This window comes from Seriola lalandi, unplaced genomic scaffold (assembly GCF_002814215.2).
Source record: "Seriola lalandi dorsalis isolate HSWRI2012SDOR001 ecotype SW California unplaced genomic scaffold, Sedor1 jcf7180002054945, whole genome shotgun sequence".
Classification (NCBI taxonomy): Eukaryota; Metazoa; Chordata; class Actinopteri; order Carangiformes; family Carangidae; genus Seriola; species Seriola lalandi.
In genome coordinates, this window is record NW_019525496.1 from 663,851 (window position 1) to 680,386 (window position 16,536).

Sequence of the window (16,536 nt, forward strand, 5' to 3'; positions counted from 1 at the left end):
ATGATGATGACAAAGAATACTGAAGCTGAAATGTTTCAACCCTCTGGCTGATTTAAAACTTTTTAAATATGATTTTTGGGGCATTTTATGAAGACCTGACAAGAAAGCAACAAATGTTCCTCACAAACTTGGGGACGTAAAACCTTTAATAATAGAGCAATTTGGAGATGTTTGCGATGGTGTTTGTGTTGGTTTGTCATCTTCTCATGTACTCAGGTCTTTTGGAAAAGAGATATCAATCTCAATCTCAACGAAAATACCTAATTAAACAGTAAAAAACATTATTACAAATAAAGGGGATCTAATCATTAAAATGACTGGAAAAATACATAATTTATCATAGAAACAATACCTAAATCAAACAAACAGAACTTACACACACAAACATACAGACACACAAACACACACATGCTGATTTTGCTGTCCTAGTGGAGACTTACTGTTACATCAATAACTCATACATGCATGAACCTGCACCACACACACACACACACACACACACACATTCACACACACAGAGGTTTTACAACAATAAATTATGCCCTGGGAGCCACATAGTGACATTGGCGGCATGGTGTTCATTAAGTGTCTTAAACTGTCTGAAGGTGAGCCATTTGGCCATTGAACTATAAGACCAGTCTTCAACTAACAATACACCCCAAACAGCTGCATTTCCTACCCCGCTTGAAAGGCTACAGTGCTGCGTGTATCAGCAGTCCACTACTTCTGATACACTCTCTTATCACCAAGCTGAGGAATTTGAAGGAGCTCACCAGAGTCGACAGGATTTGGAGCCCTGGCCAACTGCTCAGCCCTACCGTAACCCAAATGTCAGCGCTCATTCTCCACCATAATCCGGGGTAAATCTCAGCTGTGGCCCCTTGCCACTCGTCCACACTCTCAGGTTTATTTCCAACTTAATCTCACACCTGCAGTACAGCACATACTGCAGCTCCAGCAGGCCTCATACTCAGGCGATGATTTGTCTGTGTGCCCTCTGGAGTAGACAGACAACAGCCTCCCAGCTCGGTGGCCTTGACACTGATGACAACAGCTGTCACCAAGTAAGAGGATAATAGCAGAGACAAGAAATACTTCAAAGCCTCACGCTTGCTGAGCATGAAAGTATCATTGTTTGGAAGGTTAGAAGTTAAAACTTGTAGCGATTACTTTTTTCATGATCTTCCACAGTAGCAGGATTGGCCGAGTGGTGGTGACACAGTATTATTATGACTATGGCCTTCCTCTATGGTTATGCTTTGTAACCTTGGGAGTGCATTGCTTTATCCCCTTCACCACATGTGGCCTGTGTGATTGGGTTGTGACAAATTCAAGCTCACTCCCGGCCCAAAAGAGGCCATTGTCTGCTGCCACTGGGCCTAACACCAGCGGTTGCCATTAAGAATGTCTTTTTTTCCCCCACAAACTCCTCCTGATCAATGGGGCTGGTCCTCTGCCATTCTGAAGAGTCATTTCTCTGTGGGTATATGGGATGAGCACCTGGGCCCCATGCAGACTGGAGAGGAGCGACGTGCTTGTAGGGCAGCGAGAGGGTAATAATGAAGACATGGTCTGTAAAGCGCTCCAGACGTGGAGTGCTCCATTATCAGGAGCACAGCGGCAGGGACTGGAGTGCTCCACTGACATTGTTTAGGCCCTGGCCCCGGAGGGAGCTGGGAAAGTGACTGAAGCCAGGGAATAGCCACTCATTATCACTAGACTGGAATCAAGAATTTCCCGTCCCTGGAATTTTTTAATGGAATGACATGAATGACAGAGCTAATTTCTATACTTTAATTGCATGTATGTCCATGCAGACCAATATGAGCAAATGCCTCAGGACAGAAACAAATGTGGAATAAAGGTATGTTGGAAAAAAAAACAGGGGGGGGTTAACTAGCACCTTGGCTCCTGGCAGAGGTCAGTGGAGACCATTTTTGTGCCGCGTGTCATTTCCTGTCTGGTTGGCGTCTCTCGTTGAGGCCCTTGCTCATTTATTTTTACAGTTTCCTTTTTCTCCTTTTTTTTACTAGTTAGCTTTCCCCTGTAGGGAGGGGCAGGTGGGTTAGGGGATTCAGTACTGAGCAAAATTGTCCCTGTGTATGGCCCCGCAGACCCCACCTCCCTACTCCTCAACACACTTGCTCACAATGGGGGCTCTGTAACACAGGCCCCAAACGTACTCCTGCCTTCCCCCCAAAACAGGAAACCAGGATATGCCGAGCTCTTGTTTTTCTACTAATTTCCTGCTTTGCTGCCCCTTCCCCAGATTATTTTCTTTATTTTTTTCTGGTTCCTCTCAGATTGGATATACCTAATCAGCTTTTTGTCCACGTTCATCTGGAGACCAATTGTTCTGGTGAAGCTAAAAGAGCAAAAATAGATGTATGCGTATATCTGTATTATATTCATCAAACTGCTTCCATTTGAATTAAAATTAAAACTTCACTCTTTAATATACTCCACCCCACCCGTGGGACACTTGGTAGCACTACTTTAAGTGTGTTTCGGTCTGTACCAACTCAGTCTACACACAAACTCGACAAATTATACATGGTTTGAGAGCTCTGCGTCTCCTGATTCTATCTGTGCAAAGCATTTTAGCTGGTGACACAGAATGGGTTCAGACTTGTGGCTATGGCTCCAAAGTGTTTTCCACACAAAACGTACTACAGGCCCTAAATTTCCTTTTATGCCAACAAAAAAAAGTTCTAACATGTTTGAGCCTCTAACTTTGGTTTGGTATATTTTTTTTACACTTATGACCTTTTGGTTGGAAAGTGACCTTTCAAAGGAAACCAGGGTTATTATCAGGAGGGTAGAGGAACAGTAACCTCTTTATTTTGGGTATAGTATTTTCAGGCTCATGCACAAAAATGGCAGTGACTATTAATGGGTTAAGATATTTCCTTCAGACCTGGATTCTCATTACTGACAGTAACATAAACTGTGGATCCAACTGCACAGCCGTTAGCAGGATGTACAGAAATAGCAATATACACTTTTATTTCAAGTGTAAAATTTCATAGGTTGATTATATGTTTCTATAGTCTGCAGCAAGAGGAGCAGGGGATTATTCTGCCAAGGAAAACTCTGGAACCAAGGGCTGTTATTGACTTCAGGCTTTTGGAGCAGTCGAGAGAAGGGGCCGGTGCCCGCTTTGGAAGCTCTGTTGATTTTCATAAGATATACTAACACGCACAGTGAGTCATATACAATCAATTTCAGTCTATGGTTTTAATGCAACATACAGTAGATTATAATAGTCGTTGATCAGATTTATGATCATGCAAGGTCAAAGTTTCTGAGGATCAGAAGTGATATAACAATAGGCTGTAAAATGCATTTCTTTCTTCAGTTTTCCCGCCTCACTGATCTTAAAAAAAATGACGGAAAAAAAAATGACGGAATAACATAAATGTTATTCTTGCATACAATTGAGTCATTTGAGCTGAAAGACCGTAATAATAACATAGTCTCGAAGAATAAACTTTATGACTGGGAAGGAAACAGGAACAAACACTTTTCATTCAGATTATCAATGAAAGGACAGACTCGTGTACACGAGAGAGTTTTCAGCCAGTAGGTGGACCACAGCTTGTAGAGAGTGAGAAGGGGGAGGAACAGCGAGAGACCCTGTGAGCTGAGAGAGGGGAGATGCAAAAATAAAGCAGAAAAGGAACACAAACGGAAGTGGGGGGAAGTAAGTCCAGAGAAAGCTCAAGTTCCTCTGGAGGAAAATGCCATTGAAACCATATCAAGTTTGCAGAATGAGTGTGCGAGAGAGTTACTGGCGTATAAAGCGTACGATTTGGTAATGGGCTTATGAGGGGGCTCGCTCGCTGTTTCAATAAACCCCCAGAGCCATGACTGAGCTAGGCTTGCAATACAAACACACCCCGTTCCTTCGGTTTATCTGAAAGACACATCTGGAGTCTATCAACTCCAGCAGCACCCCCCCTTTCTGTTTCCACTCTCCAGCACGCTTAACCCCTTCCTCACCCGCTCCACCCCTTAATGTCATGCACTCTCATTAGGTGACCGTTTCTTAACCGGGGGCCATTCAGTGGCGTGTGCGGGAATACATACTAACCCAAACGTTCATTTTTTCTTTGAGGGAAAAATGAGACTCCCATGTGCGACCTCCACAGCTGGCCTTAGCTCTCCTCAGAGTGGTGGGCTGGTACAATCTGAACCTTGTCTGGTCTAGACAGTAGGGCTCCTTGCCATGTCCGCACTTTCTCCACTGTTTTTACATGCTATAGTGTTGCCCACCTCTGCTTTGTTCCCACTCATCAAGGTAATTTGCTTAGCCTGTGTGGAAATAATGTTAATCTCCCGCTAAAGAAAACAACTTCAGATTTATATAAGACAAACTGCAGGAGTGTGCTTTCCTCCTTCTCTCCCTCCCTCACCCTTCTTCTTCCTCTCTTTCCCTCTCTCTCCAGCCACCATACCATCTTTAGCCATCTCGGCTCCACTTCCCCTGTGTCAGATGGTAAAGTTGTTTAAGTTGGACTACATCCTAACCCCAGCTGCTCAGAATGGCAGAGGCGATTTCAAGGTTGGTTTCAGAGAGGCTTAGGAAAAGACAGAGTGGCCTGTCTCCCCTTTTGTAAAACAGATACTATCAATTCAAAAAGTAATATATTGGCCTAAGCATCCTTAACCATAATGTGATAATAGTGTGCATATTTTCCATCATGCAGACATTTTTCTAAACATATCTGCACATTCTCATGCCCTGTGTGACTTATTGGTCACAGGTTTCTATGCAAACTTCCCTTAATTCTTGTTGCTCTACAAGCATAAATCACAAGCAACTCCTTATTTCCTGCTCTAGAATGAAGTTGAATGAAGTCAACAGGACATGTTTAGAAATCTCGCATGATATTTCCTGTGCATGCTCTTCTGTAGCACAGCAAGAGTAAAATTACCAGTAGCTTTATTGTGTAGGGATCATTTCAGACTCTCTTGTTGACAAAGTCTATCATGCTGCCAACACCTCGAGCCTCTAACCAGTCTTAACCACAAGCCTCACTCCTGCCTTTCAGACCTGTCCACTGTAAGCGCCCTGCTGCTCCCTCATCCATCATCATCACTGCCCTCTGCTCTCCCTCTCTCCCCGTAGGGTGAACAGACCTGGTAATGAGGGCCCCTTGGGCCCTGCCTGCCTGTCCTGTGTCCCATGGTGCAGTGGGGCCCAGTTGGACAAGAGCCAGACTGCCTCGGCCCTCTTTGCTCATTATTCTCATTACCTCGCCTCAAATCAGCGCAGGACAGGCTGCTGGGATCTGTCCACAACTCATAAAGGTCCCGGCTCGTTAGTGGGGCTGCCAGCGTCAGCTCCCATCAGAAAGGGTGTGCACAGAGGTGGAGGTGCTCAAATAGGTACACGAGTACAGTATCAAAGCCCCGATGGTGCCTTCGAATGTGACTTATTTTGCATATAGCAAGCTCCGCCACAGAAGAAAGGTATGATTCAACTGGTCCCAAAAGCTGGAAAGAAACAAGGTATTCCACGATCCAAATGTAGCTGTTGGATGGTAAGCCTATTTAAAAGAGCTACAAAAACACAGTAGTCCAGTAAGAGGGCAAAAACAAACAAGGCTAAATTGCTCCTCTGCACTTGGGTGGTTTGGCAGGTTATGAAGGCAATAGTGGCTTTGAGGAGGTTTGTCCCAATGAAAGGGCTAACTGTGTAGATTGCTGCACTGTCTGGCCCAGGCCTGGAGGAGGGTGGCCTGCCTTGGAGCTGTATTCACCCACTAACAACAGCAGATCAGACTGCATTCAACTCTGAATAGATGTCTGGTGTGAGTGTGTGGGTGTGGGTGTGCGTCTGCTGAGAAGGTTACCAGACCCATTTGAAATGACTGGACAAGAAGCGAGGGTGCCCATACTAGGAAACACACTCAAGAGTTACAGTACGCACTGAAGTCACAACAGAGATGGACTGAAAGCGAGAGAGAGAGAGAGAGAGAGAGAGAGTGTGTGTGTGCAGTCAGGGGAGCAGACTGTGTTTATCCTTGTCTCGTAGGGGAAGAGATGCAGTGTAATTCCCTGATGTGTGTTTACTCAGCCCTAGTGGGCTGGCCTTTGATTACAGCACTGACCACATAATATGAGTAACTGTTCACTACTGCTCCAAATGACAAGCACATGTAGACAACATACTGGAAACAATGAGAAGACCTGAAGAGCGAACGCAGGCTAAAGGAGACAAAAACAAAACTGAGATCTCAGTGTGAAGAGAGAAAAAGGCAGAAACAAAGACTCACATCCAAAACCTTTACTGTAAACTCACATCTGATTTCATCCTTTCAAACCCTTCCATCACAGCAATAGTGAATTTCAATGTGGCATTTTTCACATCAGACAGCAATTTTCCCATGAGCTCAGATGTAATTATAAGCTGTGCAGGGCTCAATTAAAGGTTGAAGACGTCAGAGTGAGTGAGCAGACCTCCACTGCTGTGTGTCAGAGAGCCAGCGTCGAGGTTGAGGCAGAAGAGTGAAATGAGGCCTGCATGATTTACGTTATGTCCTCTCCTTACACCAGACGCCCACATCTCCTTCTGTGGAGCATAAGTATGTGTGTGTTGTGTGTGTGTGTGTGCGTGCGTGCGTGCGTGCGTGCGTGCGTGCGTGCGTGCATGCGTGCGTGTGTGTGTGTTAGTTTGTTTGCCTGTTCTGTGTCTTTCTGCCAGGTCTTTTAGTTATGAGCCTCCAGGAAAGCTCCACCCTGTTGCCCGCTGCTAGTTTTATCACTGCTGCAGGTACAAGGGCCAGTTAGTGGGTAAGCTCAGGTTACCTGACCCACCGACCCTACGGCGCTACAGGGAGTCTTGTCCGCACTTACAAAAACAAGCAACATCAGCTCATTTTACATCAAACACGTCAAGCTACAGATCTACTTCGGCTTTTCTTTACTCACTTATTCTTCCAAGTAGTATTAGTCATAGGATCTCAGTGTAGTTTCTTCCTGTCGACAGCTTTATCAGCGTCTTCAGTGCAAGACGGTTGGGGTGGGATCTGAGAACTTGGCCTTGAAACTATTCACCCATGGCATTCACATGCCAGACATAAAAACAGCAGTTTCAGCAAATCTGGCTTTTGTTCTTGACTGGCACGTCTGGTTTGAGCTGCAGTAGGTAGGGTAGCTACTAACAAGGTAACAACTGCTGCAAATTACCATATTTTTCTTTCTTTCAACATTTTTGAGAAGCCCGTTAGCTTCATGGGTGGCAGCTCCGAGTGGCATGTGGAACTAATATCCCTTCAACATACCCCCCCACCCCACCCCACCCCACCCCCTCTGACATAATAAGAATGTCTGCCAGACTACAGTATCCAGACAGAAGCTGCTCCATATGTGTTGTTAGCTACCAGGATGCTATAAACCTTTACTAGGATGCTCTGTAAAACAACACACCTTGCATTGGAAATTTGTGCCTGGGAAACACAAATTAGATGTACTAGATCCAAGGAGCCAGAAGGGGCAGGGTGTGGCAGGTAAACACCAGTCCTGACTTCGATGACTGTATAGTCAACCAAAAAATCATAGCATACTGCATCCTTAACCTTCTGTGCACTATGCTAGTTGTCTAGATCATCTCCTGCTAATCTAACAAATGTCACTAAGCTGCTAGAGTCTCCTTGTTTGGACTCACCTGAATCTTCTAACACTATTAGGCACAGCCCATTCTGAGCTAAATATTAATATCAGCGTACTAGCATGCTCACAATGACACTGCTAATGTGCAGATGTCATACGATCTCGGTGTAGTGTCTTCCTGTCAACAGCTTTATCAGCATCTTCAGTGCAAGATGCATGTTCATCACCACAGTATTAGCTAATATATATATATATATATATATATATATATATATATATATATATAAAACATTAGCCAACTAACAGTTGCCATAAACCAAAAAACTGAACAAATTAAAATTTTGACCTGATAATGGCACAAGATGAAGAGGCTACTAAAGTTACTAAAATTCATCCTGATTGTAATTCATCCCCTGGGAACCATGAATGTATGTACCTACTGTCCATCCAATAATTGTCGAGACATTTCACTAAAAACGTCAAAATTTCAGCCTCATGGTGGCGCTTGAAGAAAAGTCAGGGGATCACCAAAGACATTAGGGCTCGTCATTTCATGGCAATCCACCCAATAGTTGTTGAGATATTTGAGTGTGGACCAAAGTGATGGACAAACCAACCAACAAACAGAGCGACAGAGCCATGCAGCGAGAATGGCTAAAAGGAGCTACTCTTTGTCACCAGGGGTGCTGTGCAGTCATAACTCCCAAGACTTTAACTTGTCTATCAACTGTCTCACACCCCATTCAGAGAGATTACACTGCTACTAAGGAGGGCCAGACCGTCTGTGAGCCGCAAGAGAAGCTGCCAACACACACCTCCTCCCAGAGATCTACCTTATCTTGTCCTTTGGAGTGGGGCTTACCTGATAATGAAGCACTGAAGTGTAATTATGTGAACTTTTCAACATAACTCTGTGATAGCCAGTCTGAGTGTATCATCCTCCCTGCTGGCACAAAGCCCATGATTGGATAGAAGCGCACAGAGCTGTTCAGATCTCACTGATACCCTGTCTGTTTCTCTACGAAGGCCCTGAGGCACGCTAAAACAACAGCTCCCAGATGCATCACATGAATCTAATGTGAACAATAAACATGACACTGTAGGATCTGTCGAAGTGCAAAAATAATAAAGGATAATAAGAGATGGGCTACTCACAGCTTTTCCAAAGTGTAAAGTCCATAGAAGGATCCATTTTTCAGAACTCGAATTTTGTTGTGGCTCAGTATCCTGTAAAAAGGAAGACCCACAGTATTGTTAAAAATATCCCACTGAGAATAAAGTGAAACATGTTTTATGATGCTTTACGCAAATATGCAAAATTATTATCATGGACATCACTCTTAAGGGAGAATTCAGGTTTAAACAAACACAAAGAGAAGGGGTCATACGGGGAGGATTAGAGCCAAGGTGAAATGTCCACTCGGCGCTGCAGTCGCACGAGAGATTAGCAAAAACAAGCAAGAGCAAAAACTTTATCCAAAGATGTTTCCAATTAATGCTCAAGATGGAATAGGACATCAAGATTAAGAGGGAAGCTGTAATCTTGATAATCATTTTGCATACATTGTTACATCAAAAGGATGTCGTTCCACATCAAACGAATGGCGGCACAGACCATGTTAATTAGCCCTTTCCCTACTGGCGAATCACTTGGCTTGGACAGAGGGTTCCAGGACACACTGGATGTGAGGTTGAGATCGCTTTGTCTGACAGGGGATTATGGGAAATGGATAGTTACAATAATAACTCTGCTCTGAGGGACTTGCCATTGTCAGTCAGTGAGGACAGACTTTTGCACCGACTTTTATCCACCATACAAGGAATATGGGGGTGAAATACAGAATACACTTGTTCACTTTCTTGCCAAGAGCTAGATGAGAAGACTGATACCATGCTCATGTCTGTGCAGTAAGTATGAAGCTAGAGCCGGCAGCCAGTTAGCTTAGCTTAGTATAAAGATTGAAAGCAGGAGGAAGGGTCCACACGTCAAAAAAAGAAAAATCACATGACATAAAAAGGACCACTCCTGCTGATGTACGAATGACTTTTTCACTTTTGCCTTTTCACAACCGGCCAAGCCTCACTGTATCCATGGAGACATGTTTGGAAAATAGCACATACACCTGTGTTTGACGCATGTAGATGGTTGTCATGACCCTCCCCAGTCTCCTACAAAATACATTTATACTGTATACCAATTCACTTTGCCAAATAACCTTTAGAGGAAACAAAACTGCTGCGCGGATTACATTCACTGCCGACATTTTTTCCAGTTCAGGAAGTGTGATGTTCTTATAGTGCACAAAAGTTATGGAGCAGGTCAGGGTGGATGGTTGTGCCTACAAAGCACAAAACGTTGACAGAGGAGGCCTGGGATTGTTCTGTGTTGTTAGGTGTGGGCCACTAATCCACTTGGGAAAGGTTAGGAAAAGTATTTTGCTTATATTGAAAAGCCCAATGCATCCTCACGCTTCAACTCAGTGTTGACTTTTTCAATATTCCACCAAGACCAAGATCTTCTTTCATATTGCAAATTTGTTGTATACGAACATAATTTTCCGGAGACAGGATTCGGTCTTCATACAATAATGTCTCCGGCCCTGCGGATGCGCAGACCTGCCCAGGTCTGCTCAGCAGGAGCTCAGGGTACAGCAGGGACCCTGTACTGGTGACAGCTCGCCATCATTAACACACCCTCAAGTTTCACATCATCTTCGCCCCGACCACATGGTGCTTAATGGGCTGTTTGCGACATTAAGTGTGTTCCTTAATCGAGAGAGTGGAGCTGTGTGTGCGCCTTTAAAAGTGGGAGCTGACTGTGAACAGTCTGTGAGATTTACAGATTCAGCAGCAGCAGTCGGCCCCCCTGTTTCCTGCCACATCAATAAAAACACTGCCTTCAGCTCTGCGCCTTCCAACTCAGTTAATGGCCAGATTTAATCATCCAGTCTTGGTATACAGGGACAAACTGGCCTGACTTCTTCACTTCAGTAACTGTACCGACAGCCACAACATCAGGACGAGCCGAAGACAGGAAAGTTGGTTATCCATCCAAGAAGCAAACAAAAGGAAAGGCAATATGGAAAGTAATTCATCTTCTGCTCCTGTTATCCTGGACACCTCAGTCAATATCTTCCTGTAATTATTTACTAAAATTAGAAAACCAGAGAATTGTATTTTTAAACTGGGCTGCAATCAAGAAAAGAGAACTGCTCCACTGATAATGACTCTAATACTAAAACCAAGGCCTCTCTGACATTTTACTTTTTATTTAGCATTTAGACCAAAATCATCTCTATTTTAAGTTGTGTCGTGAAAGTGTGCTATCAGTGTAATTACTTTCCCAAAATTCACATTAATTCCCAAAGTTAACGCCTCGGTAATTAACGTCATCTCAGATCAGAGCCTTAATTCTAACTGGAAAAAAATATATACAAACATGTCATGTTCACAAATCCACATAGACTTGTTGAAATAAATCAAAGTTATTAAGTCAAGACGTTTATAGAGAAGATGTTAGACAAAAGCTGTCCTCTCGTGGTGTAGCCTGAGTTTGAACCTGTGACTCTTGGACCTTAGGGTCTCTCACTCGACTTTGGGCACAGTATCTCTTCTATAACTGGATGCAGGCCCCAGATGAAAGCTACAGAAGATCCGGAACTGCCTGAATAATTCAATACAGATAGGAGAGGAGAAAGTCACATCTGGCAAAGAAACAAGCCATTTAATTCAACACAGACAGTTTAGATACAGATAGTTCCTTTTTGACTAAGCTTATTATGCAGAAAAAATCATCTATTAGTCTGAGGCCTGTGTACATTTGGTTTTGGTGTTGTTTGAATCTGCTTACGCGTGCATGTCCTCAAACCTTTAAGAACAATACAACATATGACCTTACATGTAATTACAGTATGATTTACAAAACCATACAGATGTGTTTATTCGTGCGTTGTGTTGATGTACATTTGGAGAAAAAAAAAATGAAATTCACATGTTGCATTCTATCACAATAATCCTCATTTGTCTCAGGTTAAGACATTTCAACACATAATATTTCAATTATCTTGCTACTCCGTACACTGGGACTTGAAAGCTGACTTTCATAAATAAACAAAGACCACAAAATGAGCTAACTGAAACCCTCCCACAAACAACAAAAGGTGCACATTTCCAGGAACGCAGGGGAGTTGCAGAGGCTGGACACTACTGTATAATCCCCAAAGCCTGATGTTTGGAGCACAGTTGTAGAGAAGGACATTGTTCTTTCATAAACAATGCAGAGAGTACAACTCTGAGAAAGAGAGCGAGGCAGAACTCTGTAAACAGACAGAAATAGTCTGCGTTCCCATCAGGCTAAACAGGAAACCCAGCCAATTAGCTGTTTATTCAGAACCCGGTTTCAGAGGTCAGGGGTTGGAGAGAGAGCACTTCCTGGACAGCCTTCAGACAGACAGAGCAGTGTCCGGAGGCAGGTGACAGCTGAGGCATATGAGAGTGCATCACTTCATCACTGCTGTATACAAAGGTTAACAGAGCTTTACAAGCACAGAAGATGAGTAGCTTCTTAATCATAGAAGTCCACGCTACCAGGAGGCCTAACTTCTGCTCAGTACTGTTTCTATACTGACGCTTTACTGTACACGAGTGCCTTGTTTCTTCTCGACATCAGCGACAGATCAGATGGCAGATTGAGTTAATCTGCTTTCAAGAGCAATAAGCTGTATTGTACATGGCACGACAGTGTGTTAACTCAGTCCAGAGCATGGATGGTATCTCAGAGCTGCATTTAGTATCGCTCATTCACTTAACTCTTTCAGACCACAAAGGCCTCTGAGAAATCAGACAGGCTAATTGAATCCATCTAATCAATGTAAAAAAAAAAACCAGGGCCACATGTTAGGCTCCAGGATCCCATTTAACCATTTCATCTAATTCATTTACATGAAGATCAAAAAACGGGGGGGTCATAAGGAGCCAGGTCAAACAGAAGCACAGACGCCAGTTTACGTTGTGCAGTGTGCTCATATGTAGCAGAGGGGTTAAACAGGGTCAGGCACAAAATGCACATGGACTGTATATACCACCACTTCACTCCATGTTCTACTATGTTTTCCACCGCTAAGTCTGAAATGAAAATGAATACATATGAATCAATTTTTTCACTTAACCAACATTAATTATAAAAGCTTATTGAGTGTGTTATTGACCAGTGACAAAACTGAACCTTTCATCAACATCTATGACTAAAAATTATCCTGCGCACATGGAAAATTTTGCTGTCTTTTTGTTTTTTAGTTTATAATATTTTGTGCAACCAATTCCATCATTAATCACTTGGGCCTAAACCTGCCCCAAATAGCTCAAATAAGCAGATATTTCAAAAGCATTTTCTTAGTTGTACTATTTATGGCCCACACAAATTATTGACTTTAGCTGATTTTGTTGAATTCTGGTCTCTGTTGAAAGCGTACGAATAGGAGAGAAACAAATAACGATTAAAAACCTTAAAAAATACCCAAGCCAGCAGTAACCTTGAGAAAATTGCAGGTAATCTGGTAAATGAGCCTGGATAGAAAATTTGATATCTTAAGAACTTTTGTGGTTCAAAATTGCAGTGTTTTACCACAAAAATTCAAACAAGGGAATAATGTGCTCTTTTTAATATGACATACTGTAAATTTAAAGTGAATAAAAAATCCCTCACATTCCCTTAACCCAAATGTTGGCAGAGCTTTATCCAAACAAATGTACCGTTGACAAAGTAAATTTGTGGATTCATTATTGTAAAATAAAAAGTATGGCTGCTGCTATTAATCCTTTTTGTTTCAGCATCAAGTGCCATAGCGCAGCGTTAGCTCAGGATTTCCTCGGTGCGTGATGGAGTGTAGAAAAGTAAAAGCCATACAAAGAGTCTTGTCTAGTAAACCACAGCAGCTCCTCCCTGCACCGTGCCACTCACTTTGTTGGTTTGCTCAATTTGCTTCCTAAACCCACAAAGCCTTTGAGGGCCACACAGGGGCATGACAGCACGTCGCAAATCGTATTTGCTCACTGATTTACTTCCGCTTTTCCCTTCCCTTCTTCTGTAAGGCTGTCTCACTGTTACATATCCCCTCAGGTCTGGGGGAAGGCCCGATGTGTGTGTGTGTGTGTGTGTGTGTGTGTGTGTGTGTGTGTGTGTGTGTGTGTGTGTGTGTGTGTGTGTGTGTGTATGTGTGCGCACGTGTGTGTGTGGGTACCTGTGTGTACTGTAAACTGAAACTGTCTGTGAAATGCTTTTCCTACAGCTGCTTTTGGTTTTGGGTCATTGTCAACCAATCATTTTGACTGAGGAATCATCTCTGTGGCGGAGCTGGGACGGTCGGCTGTGTGGCGCACAGCACCAACACAGGGAGCAGCAGCTGAACAGAGGCCTTTCAGCTTTCCAGATCACAACCTGGTGCAGAGGGACAGAGAGGGAAAACATATCCTTCTATCTCCTGTCCTAACCGCAGCTAGAATGCCATAAACCCAAACACAACAGGATGTCCTGTGTGCAGTCAGTTACCGCCGAAAGTTTGGTGTCAATATATTTGCACCCTTCATTCTGTCTCTCTGCTAGACACACTTAAAGCTTCTGTTTTTTTTTTTTAGTGGGAAGCATATACAGGAAATTCTCCATCCTGGTTTGGCATTTAGTCCAGAACATGAATGAGATGCATTCGAGTAAAAAATGCTGATTTCAATTGGCCTCTGTTGCCTTCCAAATATTTAGGCATGCTGGACTCAGACAGTGAGCTCTATGTAGTTGAAAGCCTCTACAGTAAATCACCTTCGCAAGCAGAAAAAGGGGTCTTAAGGAGGGGTTTATATTTAATAAGAATTCATCTCCAGACTAAGCTCCTCACTTCCATTACCTGTATACAATCTCTGAATAATAGTAATGTTTCATGTAGAATACTGAGTATTTCTGCAGCATCACCCCTGAAAACACCTCAAGCTGCTGCAGTGTGCCTGGATGCTGAAACAGCACTTACATCAGACTCCCCACCTCCTGTCTCACCCCGAGCGTTGTTGTAGCGCTGCGAGGCCAACAGAGACAGAGAGGCGCAGGTTCAGTGTAATAAAGAGAGTCAAAACAATCCAACAGGCCACTGTGTAAACATCATTTAACTTTGGATAGGTCTTTTACCCTCGAGGACCACACGCGAGGTGAAAGACAAGAACCTTTGAAAGAGATTGGTAACGTGCCATAAATCCAGTCCTAATTCGGAGACCAATGGGAGCCAGATAATGAGAGTGATTTTCAATGAGAAACTCAGAGCTTCATTATTGAATTAAGCCTGGTTTAATTAGCATGCTGACTTGATAATGCACACACTAGTATGTGTCACAGCAGTGCTTAAGTTCATATAAATAAAAAAAATAATAATTTAGCCTTGAGGGAATTTTCCTTAGAGGTAATTAAATTTTGCTGAGAGCAATACGATTATCCACTTTTACACTAACAGTACAGCGTAGTGCGAGCACTTCAATCTGTGTATGTTACAGCTGAGAACTTTCTATACAAGATCATCCGTGTTTTTTGGGGGTTTTTTTTACTGCATTTTCCCTCTTTACTTTCCATCTAAGTAGTTTTTGCTTGCCAGAGTTGCTTTTCAAGTATATTGGCAGTTCACAGAGGAAAACTAAGTGGACATGGCAGCGTTTCTTTTCATATATACACATCCCACACAGCATTCAGAGTAATGAGAAAAGACGTAGTGGATCTACAAAATATTGTGGTCGAACCAAAAGATGGATTAAAAAACTATATTACTTTGTTTGGCTGTTACCAGGTTTTTCTGAGGCTGCATTTCTCCATCCACATGCCGAGTCTAATAGATCAAAAGCTGTTATTGAACGACGCTACATTGCAGTTTAACCAGATTGAAAAGGAGTCGACCTAAATCAAAGAGTCAGTTACAAGCTCAGGCTACATCAGAGAGAAGGGATAATATCATCATACCTGTGTTATACAAGTTGATGGCTGGTGTTTGTTGCATCAGGGAAGCTCAGATATCGAGAGGTAAGTTCTCAGGCCGACCCATGTCTGATGATAAACTGGCTTCAAAATGAACACATTTATGTATCCTGCAATAGTATGCGTGACAGATCAACTGTGTGCAAGATAAACTCCTTGAAAAGGTTTCAGTGATGAAGACACTTGTGTGCATTTACACGCACGCATACAGTAGAATACACACAACCACTTGCTGAGCCGGGGCTCCCGTGGCGACAAACTTGCGGCAGTAATTGGTGTGGACCTTCATTAGTGGCCGAGAATTCTGGGTCATGACATGTCACATGATGTGTGTATTTGTGCGTGCGTGTGTGTGTGTGTGTGTGTGTGTGTGTGTGTGTGTGTCACTGGTACATACAGCTGGTATGGTGCATACCCTCTATTGCAAGTTTTCACAATCACTACAGAAACACATTCTGCTAATTAAGGTACATTATTCACCTGTTTCCTCACAAACAGGCCTTCAGACTTGTCATAACAGCTTAAACACAGATGTTGCTAATAACATTACTGGTTCTATTAAAGTGTCTCAGTACGTCATGACAGTATGAGAGTGAGGCTGCATGCACATTACCAGGATTGTGAAACTGAAGCAGCTAAAAGGACTTCAGCCTGCACATGCACACCAGATTTCCAAGTGAGGACAAAAAACATTAAGACGCAAATTAAACACTAAAAATAAAAGCAATTATGAATTGTGATAAATTAAAATTTTAAGTAGTAAAATTACACTGTATTATCGGTTTCCTCAACTTTTCTGCTCTGCTACTAATAACTGCCTGTCTCTTGATAAAAATTGATGGACTGTGTAATCACCAAGGACAACAATGGAAATAAGTCAAAGACTGAATCATTTTTGTTTGTTTATAATGTTGTCA

General features: G+C 42.9%; 1 protein-coding gene across 1 annotated transcript in view; it reads right to left on the reverse strand.

Annotated features, from left to right (window-relative positions):
* Window positions 1-16,536, reverse strand: part of LOC147817533 (adhesion G protein-coupled receptor A2-like) — a 29,766-nt gene that overhangs the window by 2,507 nt on the left and 10,723 nt on the right. Inside the window, exon 2 of the mRNA XM_087170319.1 lies at window positions 8,773-8,844. Within this exon, the coding sequence (XP_087026445.1) occupies window positions 8,773-8,844 (72 nt within the window). The remainder of the gene's footprint in view (window positions 1-8,772; window positions 8,845-16,536) is intronic.